The sequence below is a fragment of the Hydra vulgaris genome, chromosome 12 (assembly GCF_038396675.1).
Source record: "Hydra vulgaris chromosome 12, alternate assembly HydraT2T_AEP".
Lineage (NCBI taxonomy): Eukaryota > Metazoa > Cnidaria > Hydrozoa > Anthoathecata > Hydridae > Hydra > Hydra vulgaris.
The window spans coordinates 61,740,001-61,759,378 of record NC_088931.1 but is presented as its reverse complement, the minus strand read 5'-3'; the positions used below and the strand labels follow the sequence as shown (position 1 = coordinate 61,759,378).

Genomic DNA, 19,378 nt, shown 5'->3' with positions numbered 1-19,378 from the left:
AGGAAAGGACATTACTAGCGTTTCCACTTAATTAGAAGGCAGCGCTCTAGTTTATTATGAGACACTTCCCGCACTTGCTAGAAACGATTACCACGAACTCCAAGAGAAATTCCGGCGACATTACGATAATGCAAATATTGCATGGAACCGGAAAATGGAACTGTTTAGCTTGTCACAGGATACCAATCTCACCTCCTACACCAACACCCTCGATAAACTTAGTCAGCAGTTAGGCATCGATGACGAGACAAAGTTAAACCTATTCATTAAAGGACTAAAACCCCACCTGCAGGACGCTCTTAAATTAAAGCAACCGTCTGATTATCAAGCCGCAGTAGCTTTTGCTAAGCTCCAAGACTCAATCGGATCGGATTCAGTTATATCTTGATTGGAAGCCAAGCTAGACTTCTTAATCCCCCAAAGCAAACAGTTGTGGCTTCTACCTACCACGAACACCCAAACTTAAATCAGCGTATTGGTGAGCTACAGTCAGAAATAGACTCATTAAGGCGGAACAATAACCGTCTCGCCTAGCACGAAAGATTTCGTCCAGCTGGACGCAACTTACATACCAGTGATGGGCAAGTAATATGTAACCGATGCCTAAAGGTAGGATGCACCCAAGGGTCGTGCTCTGACCAAACCTTCCCATTATCCGGGAAAAATCATTATCAACCTATATCGCCGCAACCTAACCGCTGGAACCATGATACACAAAACTCGACTTCATTTCGCAATACTCCTTCCCCGAATAGACAATTTCGAAATAATGAACCAAGAAACAGTCCGCAGTCGGATAGCCGAATTCCCCAGCGACACACCAACACACTCGAATCGGATCCGGAAGAGGACCCTGGTTCCGAAATCTGGGGTAAAGTATTCAAATTTAAAGTACTTATAATTATGGAAACAGGTGCTAGATGTAGTATATTGGACAAAACCATCTTCGAAAACATAAAGAAGTTGCCAAACCGCTTTCCTACTATGGCGCTCTGAGAACAGCTAATGGAGCGCCACTTCATGTCTTAGGAAAAACCTTATGCCCCATTAATATTGGAGGTAATATCTTTGAGCATGAAATGCTAATTGCTAAAGACTTAACCCATCCAGTAATTTTAGGGTATGACTTCATGAGCCAATTTAATGTCAGATTAGACTGTGGGAATCATCTGGTTACATTTGAAGGTAAATTTGTTATAAATATGATCAGTAAACCTATCAATGATAAATTTGCCACTGGAATAATTATTGATGATACGCCAATCCACGGTAAAACACAAATTAATGAACTTAAGGACAAGTGGTTGAATATTTCCAAAACTTTATTGAGACGTAATTTGCTTATCGACCAACCCAATGTCAAGGCTGATAGCAAAACACAACGAGAGAATCTGACGCCGCAGTCCGATACGCCGCTTACACCAGATGAAGCTATAGTGTCCCAGCCGCTGCTTAACAACCGCTGCCAATACCCTATAGTCCCTGTAGGCTGTCTAGATAGAATCTATACACCCCAACCTAACTTGAATATTACGGATGAAGCGCTTTTTCAAGAGTTACCAAAAAAAACTACTGGAGAGTTTGTAATGACCACGGTATGTGCCAAGAAGGAAATGAAAGCAATTCCAAAATGTGAAACTATCCTCACCATAGCACACGCCTTAGAAACTAAGGAGGACTGTCTTTTCGTTCCAGAGACAATTTTTTTTAAAGAACAAGGTGTCCATGTTTTTCTAACCATAACCCATGGTGCGTCTAACCAAGTTAAGCTTCATATGGTTAACCCCTCACCAAAATATGTAACCATTGGTAAAAATCAAGTAATTGGGGTTATTATTACATTACCCCCCAAAATCTCTGATGAATACGGCGCTAGTTTGCCTGACGGGTTGATAGATTTGTTGGAAGCAAAGACTAACGCCGCCGCGTTGGGTCCTGAAGAACGTCTCCAGCTATTGACCTTACTAAAGAATAACCAAGATGTTTTTGGTCAAGGTCTGCATGAAATTGGGCAGACTGATGTAATACAACACTGTATTGACACTGGCGATGCTCAGCCGATTAGACAAAGAGCTTACCGTCTCGCTGAATCTCAAAGAAAATCCTTGGACAAGCACATTGAGGAGATGCTCGCGAATGATGTCATTGAACCTAGTGTCAGTCCCTGGTCCAGTCCGGTAGTCATGGTACCGAAGAAAGACAGAACTTTCAGAGTATGTATTGACTATCGTAAGCTAAATAACGTTACAAAGAAGGATACCTATCCACTCCCCCGAATAGATGAAAGTCTCGACATGTTACATGGTGCAAAATATTTTTCTTTATTGGATCTTTTAAGCGGATATTATCAGGTACAGCTCGACAACGAATCTAAAGAGAAAACCGCGTTTATCTCGCACAAAGGATTGTATCAGTTTAAAGTTCTTCCCTTTGGTCTGTCTAATGCACCTTCAACGTTTCAACGAATGATGAATACATACTTCGTGACCATCTATACAAAAATAGCATGCTCTATTTATATGATATCTTGATATACTCAAAAACGTATAAAGAGCACCTCGAACATATAAATATGATAATTGAAGCTATAAGACAAGCATGTTTAAAATTAAACATACTGAAATGTACCTTCTGTACAAGCGAAGTAAAATTTTTAGGACATAATATTAATGCAGATGGTATCAAACTGGACCCAGAAAATATCAAAGCAAATAAAAGAAAATATAAAAGATGTTAGAGCATTCATTGGTTTGTGTAGTTACTATAGAAGGTTTATTAAAGGATTTTCGAACATTGCTTTGCCGTTAAATAATCTATTAAAAAAGGATGCCGGTTTCGAATGGCAGATTGAGCAGCAAAACAGCTTTGAACTTCTCAAACAATCCCTTACAACGTCACCCATTTTGGTTTTCCCTGACTTTAACAAACCGTTCATTATATACTCAGATGCAAGTGGCCAAGCGTCAGGGTATGTCTTATCCCAATATCAAGGAGACCTTGAAAAGGTTATCCTCTATGGTGGACGGAATTTCACAAGCACTGAAAGTAAATATTCCACAACCGAACGCGAGGCTTTAGCTGTAGTTGTTGCGATACAGAAATGTAGACCTTATGTTTACGGACAAAAATTTAAAATAGTAACCGATCATAATTCATTAAAATGGTTAATCTCAATCAAAGATCCGACGGGTCGCTTAGCAAGATGGAGTTTGATACTACAAAGTTATAACTTTGAAATAGCGTACAGGTCAGGAAAAATACATGGGAATGCAGATGGGCTGTCAAGATGCAGCTACAACACAGTCGCAACAATGACAGTGCCAGGGAAATCTATTGACCATTTGGTAAAAGAACAACGAAGTGATCCCTATTACGCCCGCCTAGTCACATATCTAACCAAGAGAGAACTACCAGACGACTTAAAAGAGGCGAAGAAGGTATTAGCAATGGAAGGTAGTTACCACTTAGATGAGAATGGGTTGCTATTCCATCATGAATCGAAAGTTTCGAGGAATCTCACCCAGTTGGTTGTACCGCAGTCCTTAAGATCAGAATTGATAACCTGGGCTCACGATGAACCGTGCGGAGGCCACTTTGGAGTAACAAAGACGTTTGGAAAAATTAGGCGCAACTACTTTTGGGTAGGAATGTACAATGAAATACAAACTTGGGTCAAGTCCTGTATAACGTGTGCCCAACGAAAACAAAATTCAGCTCCTAGTAAAGCACCCTTATTACCAATTCCCGTTGAAGACCCATGGGATATCATTGCTGCTGATTGCCTGGGACCATTCCTGCCATCATTAAAAGGAAACCTATATATATTTGTTTTTGGTTGTTTATTCACAAAATATGTGGAGGCTTTTGCAGTATCTACCATCGCGGCAACATCAATAGCAGAGTTATTCGTAGACAACATTGTGTTTAGACATGGAGCACCAAGACGATTTCTAACAGATAGAGGTAGCAATTGTACTGGCAAGTTGATAAAAGTGGTATGTGACATACTAAATGTAAAGAAGTTGTTTACAACGGCCTATCACCCTCAAACCGACGGGTTTGTGGAACGTATTAATGGAGTTTTGGCTCAGAATCTTTCGATGTATGTGGCCTCTAACCAACGAGATTGGGATGTTCACCTTCCCGCCGCAGTATATGCGTATAACACTAGTATCTCTACTAGCACTGGAGAAACACCCTTTAGGTTGACATATGGCAGGGACGCTCTGCAACCCCATGATACTACTTTATTGCCGAGAAATGACCCCACAGATAACACTGAGTTACTTGTTCAACGACTCATATCCGACCTACGATTGTCACGTAACCTTGCCAAAGAAAATATCCAGAAAGCTCAGACCAAGATGAAGTTACACTATGATCAAACGGCTAAAGAGTACCCATTTCAAGTAGGACATAAAGTGTGGATATATACACCGATTACGAAGAAAGGCTTGGTGAAAAAACTCACGAGCTTCTGGCACGGTCCGTTTCGTTTAATCGAAAAAACGTCTCCTGTAACGTTCAAGGTAGAAAATATGAACAATAAAGAGCTTACAACTCCAGTTCACGTGTCTCGCCTCAAACAATGGTTTGGTTTGGAAGAAAAACCCACAACGGAAATAGCTTTAGACATTGAAGTTCTAAATGAGGCAACAGAGACAAGTGATGAATTTTGTTTTGAGGAAAGTAACCAGAAAGAAAAAAAACAAGTAACATTTGCAACCAATAAAAAAGAAACGGATAAAATACAACATAGCTTGCCGGAAAACGAAATTGATGACTTAGATATATTTAAAATGGAGGAAATAATAGGTAAAAGGCAAAGGAAAGGTAGAACGCAATACCTAGTTAAATGGCAGGATTTTCCTTCGACTCAAAATACGTGGGAACCAGAAGAAAACATCTTTGATAAACAAGTAGTGCAAAAATATTTAGAAAAGACAAAAAAAAGTCTACATGTTTCCGCAATAACAAGAGTATTTTCGATTAGACAACAAGATGACAAACAGACCAGAAATAGACTCTTGCCAATTTTCAATATAAACAGATCATGGAATATAATGATTTCCATTATTCTCTTATGCTTACTCATAATACCTACATTGACCACAGGGTTATTTATCGGTGAAGTCTATGATTGTACAAAGGTGCAGCCTATCGGAGTTTATCAGGTACCTTCAATACTATCTTGTGCGCATAATATGCATTCCTTAAATGATTCTGTAAAGACATTCGTGGCAGATGTTTACGCCTACCGACCACAAACAACGACAGTAATCTTATATCATTGTTATGCCGAAAAGGTCACCCTCACATGCCAATCAAACTTCCTTAACCAAAAGTCAAGAGAGATAGATTCAAAAAAGGTAGCTGTAACACAAGGAGAATGTCTCTCAGCCATGACCACCAAAATTTCACCATATGGAGCGCTGCAAGTAGCTGGCCCTAACGCATGGAGAACAGTAGTTTCAGACGAATTCCATTGCTCATGGATGCGCACAAAAACAGCGGATTATATGCACTTCAATAGAAAATCCTTGGACAAGCACATTGAGGAGATGCTCGCGAATGATGTCATTGAACCTAGTGTCAGTCCCTGGTCCAGTCCGGTAGTCATGGTACCGAAGAAAGACAGAACTTTCAGAGTATGTATTGACTATCGTAAGCTAAATAACGTTACAAAGAAGGATACCTATCCACTCCCCCGAATAGATGAAAGTCTCGACATGTTACATGGTGCAAAATATTTTTCTTTATTGGATCTTTTAAGCGGATATTATCAGGTACAGCTCGACAACGAATCTAAAGAGAAAACCGCGTTTATCTCGCACAAAGGATTGTATCAGTTTAAAGTTCTTCCCTTTGGTCTGTCTAATGCACCTTCAACGTTTCAACGAATGATGAATACATACTTCGTGACCATCTATACAAAAATAGCATGCTCTATTTATATGATATCTTGATATACTCAAAAACGTATAAAGAGCACCTCGAACATATAAATATGATAATTGAAGCTATAAGACAAGCATGTTTAAAATTAAACATACTGAAATGTACCTTCTGTACAAGCGAAGTAAAATTTTTAGGACATAATATTAATGCAGATGGTATCAAACTGGACCCAGAAAATATCAAAGCAAATAAAAGAAAATATAAAAGATGTTAGAGCATTCATTGGTTTGTGTAGTTACTATAGAAGGTTTATTAAAGGATTTTCGAACATTGCTTTGCCGTTAAATAATCTATTAAAAAAGGATGCCGGTTTCGAATGGCAGATTGAGCAGCAAAACAGCTTTGAACTTCTCAAACAATCCCTTACAACGTCACCCATTTTGGTTTTCCCTGACTTTAACAAACCGTTCATTATATACTCAGATGCAAGTGGCCAAGCGTCAGGGTATGTCTTATCCCAATATCAAGGAGACCTTGAAAAGGTTATCCTCTATGGTGGACGGAATTTCACAAGCACTGAAAGTAAATATTCCACAACCGAACGCGAGGCTTTAGCTGTAGTTGTTGCGATACAGAAATGTAGACCTTATGTTTACGGACAAAAATTTAAAATAGTAACCGATCATAATTCATTAAAATGGTTAATCTCAATCAAAGATCCGACGGGTCGCTTAGCAAGATGGAGTTTGATACTACAAAGTTATAACTTTGAAATAGCGTACAGGTCAGGAAAAATACATGGGAATGCAGATGGGCTGTCAAGATGCAGCTACAACACAGTCGCAACAATGACAGTGCCAGGGAAATCTATTGACCATTTGGTAAAAGAACAACGAAGTGATCCCTATTACGCCCGCCTAGTCACATATCTAACCAAGAGAGAACTACCAGACGACTTAAAAGAGGCGAAGAAGGTATTAGCAATGGAAGGTAGTTACCACTTAGATGAGAATGGGTTGCTATTCCATCATGAATCGAAAGTTTCGAGGAATCTCACCCAGTTGGTTGTACCGCAGTCCTTAAGATCAGAATTGATAACCTGGGCTCACGATGAACCGTGCGGAGGCCACTTTGGAGTAACAAAGACGTTTGGAAAAATTAGGCGCAACTACTTTTGGGTAGGAATGTACAATGAAATACAAACTTGGGTCAAGTCCTGTATAACGTGTGCCCAACGAAAACAAAATTCAGCTCCTAGTAAAGCACCCTTATTACCAATTCCCGTTGAAGACCCATGGGATATCATTGCTGCTGATTGCCTGGGACCATTCCTGCCATCATTAAAAGGAAACCTATATATATTTGTTTTTGGTTGTTTATTCACAAAATATGTGGAGGCTTTTGCAGTATCTACCATCGCGGCAACATCAATAGCAGAGTTATTCGTAGACAACATTGTGTTTAGACATGGAGCACCAAGACGATTTCTAACAGATAGAGGTAGCAATTGTACTGGCAAGTTGATAAAAGTGGTATGTGACATACTAAATGTAAAGAAGTTGTTTACAACGGCCTATCACCCTCAAACCGACGGGTTTGTGGAACGTATTAATGGAGTTTTGGCTCAGAATCTTTCGATGTATGTGGCCTCTAACCAACGAGATTGGGATGTTCACCTTCCCGCCGCAGTATATGCGTATAACACTAGTATCTCTACTAGCACTGGAGAAACACCCTTTAGGTTGACATATGGCAGGGACGCTCTGCAACCCCATGATACTACTTTATTGCCGAGAAATGACCCCACAGATAACACTGAGTTACTTGTTCAACGACTCATATCCGACCTACGATTGTCACGTAACCTTGCCAAAGAAAATATCCAGAAAGCTCAGACCAAGATGAAGTTACACTATGATCAAACGGCTAAAGAGTACCCATTTCAAGTAGGACATAAAGTGTGGATATATACACCGATTACGAAGAAAGGCTCGGTGAAAAAACTCACGAGCTTCTGGCACGGTCCGTTTCGTTTAATCGAAAAAACGTCTCCTGTAACGTTCAAGGTAGAAAATATGAACAATAAAGAGCTTACAACTCCAGTTCACGTGTCTCGCCTCAAACAATGGTTTGGTTTGGAAGAAAAACCCACAACGGAAATAGCTTTAGACATTGAAGTTCTAAATGAGGCAACAGAGACAAGTGATGAATTTTGTTTTGAGGAAAGTAACCAGAAAGAAAAAAAACAAGTAACATTTGCAACCAATAAAAAAGAAACGGATAAAATACAACATAGCTTGCCGGAAAACGAAATTGATGACTTAGATATATTTAAAATGGAGGAAATAATAGGTAAAAGGCAAAGGAAAGGTAGAACGCAATACCTAGTTAAATGGCAGGATTTTCCTTCGACTCAAAATACGTGGGAACCAGAAGAAAACATCTTTGATAAACAAGTAGTGCAAAAATATTTAGAAAAGACAAAAAAAAGTCTACATGTTTCCGCAATAACAAGAGTATTTTCGATTAGACAACAAGATGACAAACAGACCAGAAATAGACTCTTGCCAATTTTCAATATAAACAGATCATGGAATATAATGATTTCCATTATTCTCTTATGCTTACTCATAATACCTACATTGACCACAGGGTTATTTATCGGTGAAGTCTATGATTGTACAAAGGTGCAGCCTATCGGAGTTTATCAGGTACCTTCAATACTATCTTGTGCGCATAATATGCATTCCTTAAATGATTCTGTAAAGACATTCGTGGCAGATGTTTACGCCTACCGACCACAAACAACGACAGTAATCTTATATCATTGTTATGCCGAAAAGGTCACCCTCACATGCCAATCAAACTTCCTTAACCAAAAGTCAAGAGAGATAGATTCAAAAAAGGTAGCTGTAACACAAGGAGAATGTCTCTCAGCCATGACCACCAAAATTTCACCATATGGAGCGCTGCAAGTAGCTGGCCCTAACGCATGGAGAACAGTAGTTTCAGACGAATTCCATTGCTCATGGATGCGCACAAAAACAGCGGATTATATGCACTTCAATATGAGAATATACGAAGGACAACTTACCGGGCGATCTTTAACGATAGAACAATATGTCACAAAGAGTCCATGTTATTATGTCATGCGTCGGTGTGTGCCTACTGAATGGCCAGAATCAGTAATTGTCTGGGAGTCCATTAAACACGACGAAGAAGTCATGAAAAAGATAGGTACATACCCTATCGAGCAGATTGGAGAATTTATCCTAATCAGGAGCCTAAAAATCGGCGGTGCAATACAGCTATCAGAACAAAAGGACAACGTGCTTACTCTGGATAACGGCATGATCCTAAAAGATCCTACGTTCCCAGAGGATGTTTTTCAACAATACAAGTCCGCTGCAGCCAATTATTCTCAGAAATTAGGAAATGATCCAGCTACGGCCATTTTGGAAGCGCACATTTCCGTTGCCCTCATGTCCCAAAAAATTAGTATGATAAGTGCCTGGGAGCAAATGTGCTTTATACAGACCGAAATTTCCCGCATCCATCGGCGGATGATTACTCAATTTCCTACAACATCGGCAGAAGGGATACACCAATCTTCGGGTGTGACTGTTGAATCAGCTGGCGATGCTCTGTTACTGTCAAAGTGCGTAAATTATACTAGATATGCCATAAACTATGCCCGGAAGATAGGCAATTTCTGTTTTGAGCACTTCCCTATAACTTTACCAAGTTCAAATATCACTTTTTTTTTAGAAGTTAGTGATAGGAAGTTAATAAGGACCAGTCCTCGAATCCCTTGTAAGCTCAGACCTAAACACACCTACCTACAAGATTCAAGACAAAACACCATGTACGAAATAACAGCCTTCGGACGAGTTAAAATTGTTGGAACTCAACTAGATAACGTTCTACCTTCAAAGACTAAACCAGTTCCCCGCATTCGAGGCTATAGTAAGGATATTTTAGTCGATAAACCACAACGTCTTTCACCGTATACAGTCTTACAACTGATATCAGGGTCGCATGAAACGTTGCAAACACTCAAAACCATTAGTGATACAAATGGAGGTGATATTTTGACAGCCATTGGTACGGCCTTATGCAGTGCCCTACAAGCCACAGCAAGCGGAGGGAGCCAAATTATTAAAGCTATCGGAGGAGCCATTAAAGACTCCTTAAGTGGTGTTCCCAATTTAGACGAAAAATTAGTCCAATCAATTGGTGTTGCTTCATCCACAGTATTAAAAGCCGCAGGAGGAGCTGTAAAAGATGTTGGAGAAGGCGCAGGCTCCTTTTTCCATAAATTTCTAGGTGGTATAAGTGGATCCATTTTGTGGGCAGCAATACTTCTCATAGTCATATATTTGATTGTGAATAAACCCAATTTCAATTATGCCTTACCGTGCCTAAAATGTTTTCAAAAACACTTGGAAAATGAGGCTATGGTGCAGCCACGACAAGACCAGTCAACATCAATGTCCCCTAAAGGAAAAAGACATTCCACGCGTACTTGCAAGTATCCGGCTTGTAAAGATGTCCATAGAGACTAGAAGATTACTTGTTAACAGTAGTGGCGGGAATTAGGGTTTCAATAATTCCCGGATGGAGATATGGAACGACTCCAACCACCATGAGTTGCGTACAAAGTTAGTTTTACAAGATGATAGGTAGTTTATTCGAGTATTCTGCTGATTATTCGAGATATTGTTGTTTTGCAGAGATTTTACTTATTCTGCCGTTTATTCGAGATATTGTTGTTTGCAGTAATTTATTGATTCTGCTGATTTTTCGAGATACTGTTGTTTGCAGAGATTTACTGATTCTGCCGTTTATTCGAGATATTGTTGTTTGCAGTAATTTATTGATTCTGCTGATTTTTCAAGATACTGTTGTTTGCAGAGATTTACTGATTCTGCTGATTATTCGACATATTGTTGTTTTACAGAGATTTTACTTATTCTGCCGTTTATTCGAGATATTGTTGTTTGCAGTAATTTATTGATTCTGCTGATTAGTTGAGGTATTGTTGTTTGCAGATATTTATTGATTCTACGGATTATTCGAGATTTTATTGTTTTACTGAGATTTTATAAGTTCTGATGTTTTGGTGATGCTTTTAAGTCCGAGGACAGACTTTTTTCTGTTTTGGTAAGTAATGTTACGAAGGTCTCAAACAAAACTACTCAAGCGGAACACTGAAGTTCAACGAAGCGTATAGCGTTTAGATAAACATTTGTTTATCAACCAAACTGTTTACTAACCGTAGCCGCGTCTAGCGTCTGCTGAGGATATAAAAACGCGAAGAAGACGAGATATGACGGTGTATGTGAATATAGATATAGGGGATATACAAGGCGGGGGTTGGAGCAGATGGTCAGTCAGAAGAGTTAGTGAAGCAATAACGGATTAATTAATTAAAAGACAAACTATTTAAGAGAATAATATAAATTGTATTTATATATATATTTGATTATTTTTATTTGGGTAAACGAGACGTAGTTGTTTATTTAAATAAAGTCACTTTATAAACACTTTGGAGTAAACCTATAACGCATAACCACGAGTGAAATCTATTACGTAACAGTACTTAGAAATATATTTGAATTTGAAATCCATTTTGAGCACATCCATATTATGATCTTTTCTTTTTAGTTTCTGAGTTCACTACTCAACACAGTTAATAATTTAAAAGAAAATTTAAATCCAATGCCCTTGCTTTGTTGTTTGGCTAAATTAAGATATTGGAGAAGACCTAATATCTTATCACATTGCTGTATTTATACATAATTTTGCATAAATGCTGCATAACTATAAAAATCAGTTTATGCAATATCCAATGAACACAAGTAAAAATTCTTAGATTTTAATAAAGAAGTCTTTTAATTAAATTGTTATAATTCTTCAAAAAATTCATTAATTCTTTTTTTATCTTAAAAGTGGAGATTTAAAATCAGTCAACATAAGAATTTATATCACTAAGTTTAGAAATTGTTTTTATTTGTAATTATTTAATATCTTTATGTCAATCTTTTAAAAAATAATAATTTAACTGTAATGGAAACCTTCATAATAAAAAAATATTTTTTCAAACCAATGATCAGACAAATTACCTCTTTAATCAATAATGAATATGGCTTGTCTATCAGCAAAACTTAATTAAAAAAAACAAAAACAATCTTTTGTTACTTTATATTGACTTTGTGGTTATGTGGTTTTTCACACTAGAAAACTTAAAAAAAGGTTTTCTTAATAAAAAAATATCTTTTAAGTCTGTAGTCACATTTTTCATTTTTAATTCAAAACGATGCGACAGAATTCTTAATTGGCTTAAACCGATGTGACAGAGTTTTTTATTGGCTTGAACTGATAACAGAGTTTTTAATTGACTTAAACTGATGTAACAGAATTTTAAATTGCTAAGACTTTTAAATTGATGAGACAGAAAAAATAATTTCTCAGAATATTACTAAATTTTTATCTTGTGTAAAAAAATTATTCCAACATATTTTTTTTAAACATATTTAATTTAGTCTTAAAATTTTATATTTTAAACAGAAATTTTGGTACACTGTTTAAATAAAAGATTACAAAATTAAGAACTAGATAACTGGATTAAGGGTGTTCAAGTAATGGGAAAAAATTACTCAAGTAATTTTAAGCAATTTTTCTCAAATTACTTATTTATTTTTAAGTAATTTTAGTTTTTTTCGAAACATAAAGTTTACATACATTTTTGTGTATTTTTACTATATAAGTATAACCAAACAAAAGAAAATCTAATTAAACTTTTAAATTTGAACGCAAAAAACATGTGTCAACCTTTTTATCACTCAATGGTGTTCTCAACTAAGTAATAAAAACACCGGCAGTACTAAAGCATCTTTCTGCTGTAGGTGGTAATGACTTTAAAGCATAGTGCAATTTTTTTAGCATTTTTGAACAGTCATTTGATCCTTCAAATTCAGCCATTTCTTTTTTGATACAGTCTAAAACATTAAAGGAAGCCTTGTTTATCATTAAATTTGAATTTTGGGTTAGGAAATAGTGAAGCTCTTCAGTCTTACTCTTTTTTTTCAAAGGTTCTTCAATTTCAACATTAGAGGCTTCACATTCAACTGATGCTTTAGAATCTTAATGATCATAAAAAAGATCAGAATAAATATCTCTTGCTATAATTATTTTTTTCTATAAGATCTTTTTTCTTAGAATATTCTAAAATAAAATCTATTACCTGATTTATTACCTCTAACTATCTTAAAAGTCCTGCAATATTTCTTCTTTTGAAAATTCTTTTATCACAGACACTTAAAAAAAAAAAGGAAGCTATTGTTGTATCTTGGTCTTTTAATTTTGTTAAAAAAAATTGGCATATTTTTTCAGCTTCAAAAAGAGGAAAATCTCTTTTAGAAAGAGCGTCAGCACCAGCTTCAATAATTTCTAAACAATATCCTAAATGTCTAAACATTTTAATTTCATTATCAGTCGGTAGCATTTCCAATGCATTAAAATGCTTCAATGTTTTTCTAACAATTTTAAGAAATCTTGAAATCATTTTAGACATTCCGAGTTCCGTGTTTTTGTATCCAAAATTAAAGCCAACTCTTTCCCAAACTCATTAAGACAACAGCATTAAAGATCATCATTTCTTAGAGGTGACCTTTTAAAAAACTTAACAATCGTTCAAAATTTTTGGATAGTGGTTTTAATTCCATCAAGTTCATATAGCTCAACAGTTTCTTTATTAAGTAGTAGTTCTTCCCAATCGACATAAGTTTCATAATTGGTACATTATCATCATCATTGACTTCTTCATTATCCTTATCTAAGTTGTCAGAACAAGAATCTTTTTCTTCTACTAGATCATTTACTTTTTTATAAAGTACATTAACTACTGCCAAGTGAATTCCATGAGAAAGACATAGTTGATGAGTTATTTGAAACCATTTTCTGGTTTTTTTCTTTACACTCTATCTGTATCCATTCCAAAAATATGATTATTCAGATTTAATTTTGCTTCAATCAATTTAAGACCATCTTTAGCCTTCATTGAGCCCACAATCCTAAACTAAGTTATCTAACATGTTGAAGTGCATATATATCTTTGATTTCTATTCTAAGTCCATTTATCTAGAGTCAATGAAAATCTATCACCATTCTCAATCATTTTTGACAAATCATAAACCATCTTTTTTTTTTAAGTTTCGCTTGGTATTGCAAAAACATTGAAGTCACAGCTTGCCTTTAACGTAGAATTTTAGAATACGAGCAGCCCATCCTTTTTGAATATCAATACTTTTTGACAATCTATTAATGGGAATAAGATCAGCAGCAACCATTCAAACCAAAACAAGTTCAGAAGAATCTTTCTTGAAAAAACTGGCAACAATTGAAAGTTGTCTTGGATTAAGGTTTAAATTTGAATATAAAGTTGATCCTGACATTAAAGTATAGCAAGAAATGCCAGTCACTTTATATTTTTATATTTTTCACCTTTTCTAAATGATAAAGTAATGATATTGTTACTTGTTTTTCTAAATAATAAAGTAATGATATTGTTACTTGTTTTTCTAAATGATAAAGTAATGATATTGTTACTTGTTTTTCTAAATGATAAAGTAATGATATTGTTACTTGTTTTTCTAAATGATAAAGTAATGATATTGTTACTTGTTTTTCTAAATGATAAAGTAATGATATTGTTACTTGTTTTTCTAAATGATAAAGTAATGATATTGTTACTTGTTTTTCTAAATGATAAAGTAATGATATTGTTACTTGTTTTTCTAAATGATAAAGTAATGATATTGTTACTTGTTTTTCTAAATGATAAAGTAATGATATTGTTACTTGTTTTTCTAAAGCTGTATATTGTATGACACAAGGTTAGGGTAGCTGTATATTGTACAATATAGGATTAGGGTAGCTGTATACTGTACAATATAGGGTTAAAGTAGCTGTATATTGTATGATACAGTGATATACTAAGTAATACTACTTTTATACAAATTTTAATAAAATACCAATTTTCTGTTTAACTTGACAAAATATTACTTGGTATTACTTAAATAATACAAATACTTACTTAAGTAATTAAACCTTTGAAACAGTTACTTAAGTACTTAAGTTACTTGAAACAGCCCAAATCTGGATTATCTTTTAATCAGTTTTTAGGCCTTTTTTTTTAAAGAAAAAGCAAATTAAAAACTATTTTTATTTTTCAGATTAGGAGTGTTTTATGTTGACATGAAGACTTCCATTACATTTTAGTAAGAATAACAAATTTTAGTAAGAACAACAAACTTAAGTAAGAATAACAAACTTTAAATTGTTTTTTTTAAAAAGTACTTCTAGGCTTTTAAGAATTTTTATATAACATAATTACAAAATTTTATCATATTTTATACAAAATAACTTTAAATACTCAGATGGTGGTCGTCGAGGAACTAAAGAACTTGACCTAAAATCAGTTGCTGATGTTGCTATTGCAGAATGTACAGAAGCTGGACTTGTTGTTTCATTGTGTATTGTTGTCAAAAATATAAAAACAAATCTTGTTGACGAATGCTCCTCAACAAAGAGATCCAAGGACGGGACTGTAATTTCTATTTTTTATTTAAATGTTTAAAACGTTCTTTGGAGAAATAGCGTTGTAATAATAGTAAGATATATTGTAAAATAGTATTATATATCTTATTATTAGAATGTATAATATTGTATTTTGATGTAATAATACTGCTGTTTTATTGAGTATATATTGAGTTGATTTTTGAGTATATGAATTTAATATATTCAGAAATTTATTAATAAAAAATTAAAAGTGCTGAAAAAAAGTGTATCAAAATTGATTTACTTAAGTCTGTTCTGTGTGGTGACTACTCTATTTGAAAAGAATATGAATAAAAATGGTAGAGATTATTGCATCGGCAAACAAGTCATTTTTTTATTTAATACTTATGAATTCAAAGATTACAAACAATTTATTTATAAACAAGGTCATTTGTTCATAATCATCTATTCAAATTAACAATTGACAAGTTGAGGAGCTGTACTTAACTTGGTACAAAAATTTAAAGATAATTTAAAAATTGTTAATATTCAAATTCTTGATTTCAAAGATAAGAAAATTGTTACACTTGAAATTTTAATGCACAATTAACTAAGCGGAAAGAACTTCCCGAAATATTTGTTACTGAATTAGAAAATGGAAAAATAATTAATTGTTAAGATTTGTTTAGCAGTCTTTTTACTGCTAGATAACCAAAGATTACTGACCAAAAGGCTATTTTTCTAAATGCTTTTCTCTGTAGAAACTTTTGTATAAATGAAGAGAGAAAAAAATTTAGTAATTTATGGTGTTAATAAATCGAAAGAAAATGAATATTAAGCATTCTGTTCAAGCAGTAATTTAAGAAGCCAGCAAGTTGAATAAAATTAAAATAAAGTTTATAATAACCATGGCCTTAGTGCAAAGAGATAGCAAAAAATTATTATTTAGAGAGAGAAATAAATTAAAAAATCAATCTGAAAATCGGCCCTGAAAATCAATTCTTCATTAAAGACTAAAAAAGTTATCAAGATAAGAATTAATAAAAATAACTTGCACAAGTTTTTTTACAAAAAGTTACAATATAATAATATCAAAAACAATCACAATGTCAGTAGCACAACTTTACTAACGATGATTGATAAACACAAAAACATAAACCATTTAATATGCTATTGTATAAATAGCATATTAAGTCTTAGTAGTAATTTTGAATTAATAAAAGAATTTGTTTATGATTGTATTAATATAATAATTTTGCAAGAAGTGTGGAAAATCAAAGATTTTATGGAGAAAAAGCTGGATAATTTTAATGTTCTATTTCTATTCCAAAGAATTTCCAAAATAATAGGAACAGTAAATAGCAAATTTATTTAATGATCACTTTACAGAAAAGTGATCATTCACTTGAACTAAGGGCAAACATGTTTAATCTCATAAACCATGTTTAAGCTCATAAACCATGTTTAATCTCATAAACCATGTTTAATCTCATAAACCATTACAAATATCTTCTGCTCCGTGATGTTACTTGAAATTTGAAATTTAATAGTCAATTATTCAAGTTTTAATAGTTTAACAAAAAAAAAATGTTATCTTTAAATCAAAAGTATCAAATGGCTATTAGAATCCAAACAAAGAAGATATGTGCTGGCTCAGCCCCATCATCATTAATTAATGATTTTAGCAGGGTTAACAATAATAAGTCATTGAGGGTTAACAGAAATATTGCTCTTCCGAACTTCAAAAGTTATGTGTTTGCAAATCAAGTCATTTATAAACTGCATTTAAAGTTAATCGATTGAAAGGTTTGCTTTTAAGTGCAAAAGAATTCTAGGACCAAACAAATAAAAAAACTTTTTGCTTTTAATATAGTTTTAAAATGTTAACTTTACTTCAACTTTTTTTAAATGTCAACTTTGATTCAACTTTTTTTAAATGTCAAATGATTCAACTTTGAATGAGGACTCACATAAGATCGAATGTTGGTATTTAGAACAAAAGATGATAACTTACAAAGAAATGTAATCTTTTTGCATTTCTTTGTGAGTTATTATCTGACATGTTAACATGTGACAGTTTAAACTTGATTTCTAAAGCAAGTTCAACTATGTTTACAAAAAATTATTTATCTAAAAGAGAAAGAACATCATTAAAAAGATCTAGCCTAATTCTGACAATGATATTTTTGCGTGCCAAATACAAGGAGGGTAGTAATATAGGGGAGGGAGTGGATTTTTGTCTAGTTCTAATAAACAGGGAGGGTGTTAATAATGGAATTTTTTACAGAACTCGCATAAAACAACAGTTTTATTTGATTGTGTTAAAATTTCTTGAAGAATTTGACGAATCCACAAGCCCATCACCTTTTGATTTGTTAAAAATTTAAAACCCTAACTTTTTCATATGATGATCAAGTAATGATGAGTAGTTGCCTCTACAGCCAGTGAAATAGCAGTGGTTGACCCTTTAAAACCTGCAAAATTATTATAAAATAGGTAATGTAATGAATATATTTATGCAAAAAGGGTATTGAATATAAATACAAATGTTGCAACTTATTAAATTGATCAGTTACTTTAGTCTCAAGTTGAGATAATGCAACTTTTGTAAACAAAATCTTACCTTTGTTCTAGTTATATATGGTTCAGCATCAACAGAAATAACATAACTTTCACAAGGCTCTGGCTTAGACTATCTTCAAAATGGTCATTACCTGACAACATGTTATGGAAGACATTTAACTTATACAAAAATTGAATTAAGAACTAAACTAATTTAATAACAAAGTCTTTAAATCAAAGTATGTAATTTGTTATTTTGTAAAAAAAAAAATTTAAAAAAAGAATTTAATTAGTTATTAAAGTGGATTATTTTATCTTATATATATTTTTGCATATTTTTATTTTACATATCTTTTTTCACATTGGTTTAGTTAAAACCTAAATTGTTGGTTAAGCTAAAGCCTTTATTGTTGGTTTAGTTATAATCTAAATTGGATTTGTAAATCTTTAAAAATTTCAAACATTAAAATTACTTTTACTTTCTTCAAAATACAGTCATACTTTTCTTCTTAAGGTTTCTTTTGAAAATGTTCATTTGCTATATATGACTTTGCTTGTGCTAGATGTTAAAACATTTGACATTTGAGTACCAGGCTTGTGGAACCGGAGCCATGGAGCCTTGTTTTTTGGTGGAGTTGAAGCTGGAGCTGGAGCCACAAAAATTGACTGGCTCTCGACTCTTGTGTTTTTTTAAAGGAATAAAATGTTGTTTTTTTTTACTGTAGACAAATATTATTCATTCATTATTTAACTAATTTGTTGAATGAATTATTTATTGAATTTCTATTTTTATTAGCTTAATTAGCAGTTACAGTGTTGCCAGGATGTAATAAAAATGTATATATTAATGATTTTAATAAAAATGTATATATTAATGATCTTTTAATAGCATTTCCTAATATGCTTTATTAAAAAAAAAAAAAGTAAATTTTATATCGAAGCATTCTTACAGTATTACATATATTGTTATATATTATATTTTTATATTGATATTATGCTGTTATATATTTGATGGACATTTTAATGATCAAAGGTTATTCATACAGTAGAATTTTGTTAACTCGGACCCTAAATAAGTCAGACTAAGTCAGACTAAGTCAGACAATTTTCAATTCTCTTTAAACTTTTTCTTTCAACTTATAATAAAATCATCTCTTTAAGTCAAAACCTTCAAAAGTTAAATACCTTTGCATCAAATATAATTTAACAAACTAAACATTTATACTGATATCTTCAATTCTGTTAATTTTCTATTAAAGTTTGTTTATTAAAAATGTCAAAGGTCATTTTTAATAAATAATAAAAATTTCATAATTTATTAAATATTGTCTGGATGGTCAAAAGAAAAAAACACAAT

General features: G+C 33.5%; 2 protein-coding genes across 2 annotated transcripts in view; both read left to right on the top strand.

Moving 5' to 3' along the window:
* Window positions 1-19,378, top strand: part of LOC100211402 (acetyl-coenzyme A synthetase, cytoplasmic) — a 58,879-nt gene that overhangs the window by 25,766 nt on the left and 13,735 nt on the right. The window contains exon 5 of the mRNA XM_065813993.1: window positions 15,339-15,508. Coding sequence (XP_065670065.1) covers window positions 15,339-15,508 — 170 coding nt within the window. The remainder of the gene's footprint in view (window positions 1-15,338; window positions 15,509-19,378) is intronic.
* LOC136088898 (uncharacterized) lies at window positions 6,105-10,581 on the top strand. Its single transcript, XM_065813992.1, has one exon. It carries the CDS (start codon window positions 6,105-6,107, stop codon window positions 10,461-10,463), a length of 4,359 nt encoding a protein of 1,452 aa, XP_065670064.1. The 3' UTR covers window positions 10,464-10,581.

Coding starts and splice junctions, on each gene's coding strand:
- LOC136088898 (XM_065813992.1), top strand. CDS start 6,105: ATGCAGATGGTATCAAACTGGACCCAGAAAATATCAAAGCAAATAAAA.